At 50.9% G+C, this 5400-nt stretch overlaps 1 protein-coding gene across 1 annotated transcript; it reads right to left on the minus strand.

Annotated features, from left to right (window-relative positions):
* Positions 1-247: 247 nt before the first annotated feature.
* Positions 248-5103, minus strand: AURANDRAFT_72613 (hypothetical protein; the record flags this gene model as incomplete). The annotated part of the gene is made up of 13 exons (XM_009043075.1): positions 248-418; positions 1156-1209; positions 2907-2966; positions 3170-3199; positions 3932-3941; positions 3997-4020; positions 4068-4201; positions 4244-4281; positions 4334-4505; positions 4552-4681; positions 4731-4745; positions 4809-4857; positions 4914-5103. The coding sequence occupies 11 exons, from the start codon at positions 5077-5079 to the stop codon at positions 2952-2954; spliced, it is 783 nt and encodes a 260-aa protein (XP_009041323.1).
* Positions 5104-5400: the final 297 nt, after the last annotated feature.

Below are 5400 nucleotides of genomic sequence, written 5' to 3' on the forward strand. Positions count from 1 at the left end.
TGGTGAGCAATGAGCTTGTCTCCGGAGTGTTTAACTCAGTTTCGGTTTTTGCGGCCCAGCATGACTCTACTGTAACTCTTGTTTCTCTATCAACAAATGAGGCACTTTTGCCAATCGGTCGTGTAGCGATGGGAGATATTTCTGGTCTTGCTCAAGTGCAACGCACTGCATCTCTGCAGTTGCTTAAAGTCGCACTCATGAACGATTCCGGATTACACCTCCTTTCTTTACATAGATCCGTAGTTTGGCCCCTTGTTGGCTTCATCGTGACAGTACTCGATCAGATTGATCAAGAACTGCGTGCACTAGGACAGAGCTTTCGTGATGAAATTGGTGCCATGGCCCTGGGCACTAGCGCGATGGAGCTCGCAGCGCCACTCACAGAACGAGCATCACAACGACTTGCCGCTGCCACTACCTATGCTGAAAGCAAAGAAGAATGCATACAGATTGCAATGCTGCTGTCACGCTTCACATCTTTCGCATGTCATAGGCATCTACGTCTTACTAGAAGCGTCGCTGTCGTATGGCCTGGTCTCCTAGGGACCTCAACACAGGCAAACAAAGGTCACCTCACATCGGCACATGCGCAGAAGCTTCTCGATGCTATCCTTGAGCGTGTCAGGCGGGGATTAGAAAGTTTGAATTTTCTATGCGATTCAATAGATGTGAATCATGGCAAGCATGCAGATTACCATCGTGCTTTAGAGTATTGGGTCGACTACCATGCTGCTCAAATGATTTGCGCCTGTTCCAGAGAGATAGGCGTAGTTCAATTTCTCACTTCAGCTTCCAAGGCATTGGGAGAGACAGACGCAGCCCTTTCTGATGTAGCTGCAACTGTTTGCGCGGTTCTCTCGAAGGACGCTCTAGCTGCTGCGCGTGCTGGGGATGAAGTTGTGAGTGTGATCCTTGTTCATGTTATCACAGCACTCCAAACTAAGATCATGCAAGCAACAATACCTGACTCAAGGCGTCGGGCTGCAGTTGCATTGAGCAAATACGCTGAATTCTGTGTGCTTAGAGGGGGGGGGCTCCTCAGTGCGGTCGTTTCTACTCTGCTTGACGCTGCTGCTGCAGATAGCACAGACAGCCTCGCAGCGCCCAGACTAGAAGCCGCTAGCGCCGCACTTGATTCCCTGGTTTGCGTCGCACTTGCCGCATCAGATATTCTCTGTGTCCTTCCTAATCTCAAAGACCGCTCACATGCTGCAGAAATAATTCACAGTGGGGTTTTCCTTCAATTGCAAACCAAGGTCGCCTCTGGCTTGAATTCTTGCCCAAAGTCGAGGGGTGTGCGCTTGGGGTGGGCAGCGGTGGGCACGAGAAACCCAACGAAGCTGAGTTTGCGACCCCCCCCCCCCCCTTAGTCGCCCTTAAGAGCCCCGGGTCTGGCGCCATCTCTGTCCAGGGGGCCCGGGGGGCCCGTGGGGCGGCGGCGCGCGGGTGCGAAGCGGGGTTGAGTGGGGCCTCTTCCGGGCCGCCGCGCGGCTGGTCGCGGCGGCCCATACTGAGACTACTGAGTCGGCTCAGTCTCAGTATGGGGGGGAGCTGTGGATCGCTGGATTTCCCGGGGATGACCGAGACAACAATCGCACTTAGCCTACCCTAGGACTCGGAGGCGTGGCGGACGGAGGCGTCCATATTCCGAGTCGGGGTCACAGTGGCTGGGGCTGCCTTTTGGGGTGGTTGTCGGGGGCTAGAGAGATAGAGAGATTTCCACCCTCATCCTCAGTGAACTGCACCTTGATGTTGCAGTGCACCATACCCCACTGTGCTCCTTGGGGGGAAGTGCCCCTGGTGTCCTGTGTGGAAACACTACGGTCGATCATCCTTTATGCACATGCTAGGAAGATGGATACTAGCAGGATGCGCAGTAGGAGCACAGTGGGGTAAGGTGCACTACAACACCAAGATGCAGTTCACTAGGATGAAGGTAGAAACCTAGAAATGCGCCTGTGCTAGTTTGGAGCTATTAAGGCGGCTAGCGAAAGCTAGTTACTTCGTCTATGCGCGGGGCTGTTGGTTCCCGCCGTGCTTCTTGCAGGTGCACCATGAGCTTCGCTGAAGAGGACCCAGTCTGTCAGGTATTCATTCCCATCCGAGAGGTCGATGTCGAAACGTGCCTTTTGTCTCTCGGGCCGAACTTGCTTGCTTTCTTTTTGCGACTTTGCTTGTGGTTGTCATTACGGCTGTCCATTCATAGCGAACTAGTATGCCTCTGACTTCTACATCCTCGAGCAAAGCAGACTTGTGGTTCTTGAGCAGGGCGATTTTAATTTTCCAAGTCCGGAGCGGGGTTAATTCTAGTCTGATCATCGGGTTGCAGGTAGCCTGGTTTTACAATGGCTTCGGTTTGGCAAGGAAGAACAGGCAAATGAAAGTCATTGCCTCCTAGGCTGGAAGGTGAAGTTCAGGGTAGGATCTCCGATCTCCGAGAGGGCACCCATAATTCGACATTCATTTCTTGTCCCCTTTCAACCGGGTACAGGCGCAAGAACGCACATACAGCATGAGTGCCCGCTGTTTTGTGACAAGGGCTTTTTAGAGTGCCATGATCAGTGTGGAATCTCTAAATAGTTAACAGGGAGAGCTTCATTCATGTCCTATAAAGCACGTCTCTTAGGATGTAACGTACGTCCAAGAAATATCAGATTCCTAATTAGTTTTGTTTTCAATGTTGGGCCTTGGCTCTTTCAAGATATTCTTGCAGGGACATACCACTGCGATGGCGCTGAGTTTGCTTATTTGTTTTGGTCGCTTTAGAATCTTCATCGGGATTAGCACGCTCCGCCATCAATTTAGCATCGATGAGCTCCGGTGGACCAAAAACATTCTCGGGTTGTTTCATGGTTTCAAAGTCAGATATCAATTTATCAGCAGGCTTGGTTGTAGTCCATAGCAACATTGGTTTGGTGGCGCGACGCTGGAATACGGAAGGTTCATCATCTTCATCCTGATTCTGCCTAAGGGGAAGTCGTCTGTGAGCAAGGCAACTTATTTGTCCAAACACACAGCGTACAATACACATCTCGAAGTTTCTTTTCACCATATGCCATATCAGCGAGGGCATTTTCATGCTTCTTTGCCTCATTGATAGATAACAATGTAGAAGTCCTTGAGGGAGCTTCTGCATCGCGCTTAATGCGCACCTCTAAAGCATTCTTACGGAAGTCGATAAGCTTCTGGTTGGTCTCACCTAAGTGTATGGCCATATTGAGATTTAAGGAGGGCAAGATACTCTGTGGCTAGGCGATATAGCTTCCTTGCAACGCGGCAATCTTCTGTCTCACCACTCGCCGCTGTAGGTAATTGCTCGCTTCGTGCTTCTAGGAGCCTCCGTGCAAGGGCATCAAGGTCACTTTCAAATGCATCATTGTCAGCTCGTTGCCATGTTTCGGTCCGTTCCACCTGTCCAGCACTCTTTCAAATTGTGCGTGAACTTCGAAGGCGTGTAGCTTTCGTGACTCTGGTTAAAACCTTCAACAGCGCAGCCTGCAAATCTGGCGTCGCGTGGAGTTCCCTGCTGCGAGCAACAAGCAGCGCGGCGTATGAATCACGGGCGTTGTACACTTCGTGCTCATATCGGGTGCGCGCTTGGCCATGATTGAGCCTTGCTACGGTGGATGTCTGCCGCTCGCGAAAGCGGGCCTATTCATTACTTCGGTAGCTTGAAATAGCTTGAGATTGTGGTGACGCCGCGAGGTGCGGCCTCATTGCGCTTCCGCCGAGCATTGACGAGCCTTGAAACATCTGATTCTGAATATACACCACCGCTCTCGTTGGGTAGGAGGGTTCCACGCTTGCGCTCTAAACTTGTTGGCTGGGGGGGAACTACCGAGTCACTGGAAAATACTGCTTTGCGCATGTGTGCTTTGCGTTTGTCGATTTCGCTGGATGATGGAATTTTCTGCCGCTCGGCAAGCATCACATTTCGCCACCTGCGCAAAGGATGATGACAGATTCTATCCAACAGCTTTTCACGCAGTGTCATGCTCATCTATTTCAGCAGCGGCAAACCTGAATTCAAAAGATTCTGTGTGCATCACTCACACGTGTAACAATACCGATGATTTGATATGACATTCATGCGCCAAAGTCGTTGGTTTCGACCGATTCGAAGCATCAATGCTTTCTTCGTTTCAAACTCACCAAACGGGTAAGAGTGTTTGTATTCCTCAACGCCAATAATCTCACAGACCTGATATCGAATTCAATCCAGGAACAAGCCATTGAAACTTACCTTGTATTGTGCTTCTCCATGGGGGCCTGGTGCCTTACCTATGGAGATCCTATAAATCACAGTAGAGGAAACTTGAATTCTAGTGTGCACCAATTCCAAGCCGAACATAACATCCAATGACCGCCTTTTCAAAAAAAGGTTCTTCGACCCACTTTTCGAGTAAACTCCGGGGCAGGCGGAGCTTGCCTATGGCGCCACTTGAGAGTGGTGGGTCTTCATCACTTGAAACCACGTCTTCCGGTTCTTCTGTTGGCACACAAACCTGAGGAACGCGCTTATTCGCACGATTGATTCACTAGCTAAAAAACCTCTTCTTCCCCTGCAATGCCAAGCATGTTCGGCCGTCCCGTGTTGGAGGGAACTGGAGAGGCATCAGACTGTTCATCGTCAGACTGTTCATCGCGTCTGTATGCTTTAGATGACTGTCCTAGCGCAGACCTACACGTTGTAAGCTTCCGGGGCGTGGAGGGGTGGCTCATCACAATACCGCAATTGCGAATGCCTATTCAGGGACGAATCAACCAAAACTTGAGAGACAAACACTCTTTGGGACACGGAGAAATGCTGCAAATTCAGAGTTCTATGCGTTGACAGCAATTTCAGTTGCTGCAGGCCTAACACGATGCTTTGTGAAACCCGAGTGTTCGATTGTTGTGAACACGGCTTGTACGTCGCTGTTCGGTTTCCTTTTGCCGTTCGTACTCATCGGCCTCCTCCATGGCTAACTCGATTGCTGTCTTCTTGTGCACCGTATCTTGTTCGCGGGGTTCGGACTCCGCGCGGTGCCGCTTCTGCGCCATTGGGGGCTTCCCCCCGCGAATCCGCTTGCCAGACATCGTATAAGAAACTACTTTGAGTCCATGTAGAAGCGCGCTTGGGGTAGTCAGCTACTTTCTAGTCAAGCAGGGCTGCAATAATAAATAGCAGCTCTCTCTCTCTCTCTCTCTCTCCCCTTTGGGCGCTACTTTCCTGGCTAATCGAAGATTATCTGTACAAAGTAGCATTCTAGTCAAGCAAGATAATATTTGGCATAAACTTGAAGGGTAGGTAGAGTGGGCCTCAAGGCCCACCCACCACGAAGTCCCCGAAAGGACCAATCGACGTACCTCTGACCTCGTCCTCCTGTGAGAACTCGGCCAGGCAATGGCGCATCACCA

The sequence above is a fragment of the Aureococcus anophagefferens genome (genome assembly GCF_000186865.1).
Source record: "Aureococcus anophagefferens unplaced genomic scaffold AURANscaffold_41, whole genome shotgun sequence".
NCBI lineage: Eukaryota > Pelagophyceae > Pelagomonadales > Pelagomonadaceae > Aureococcus > Aureococcus anophagefferens.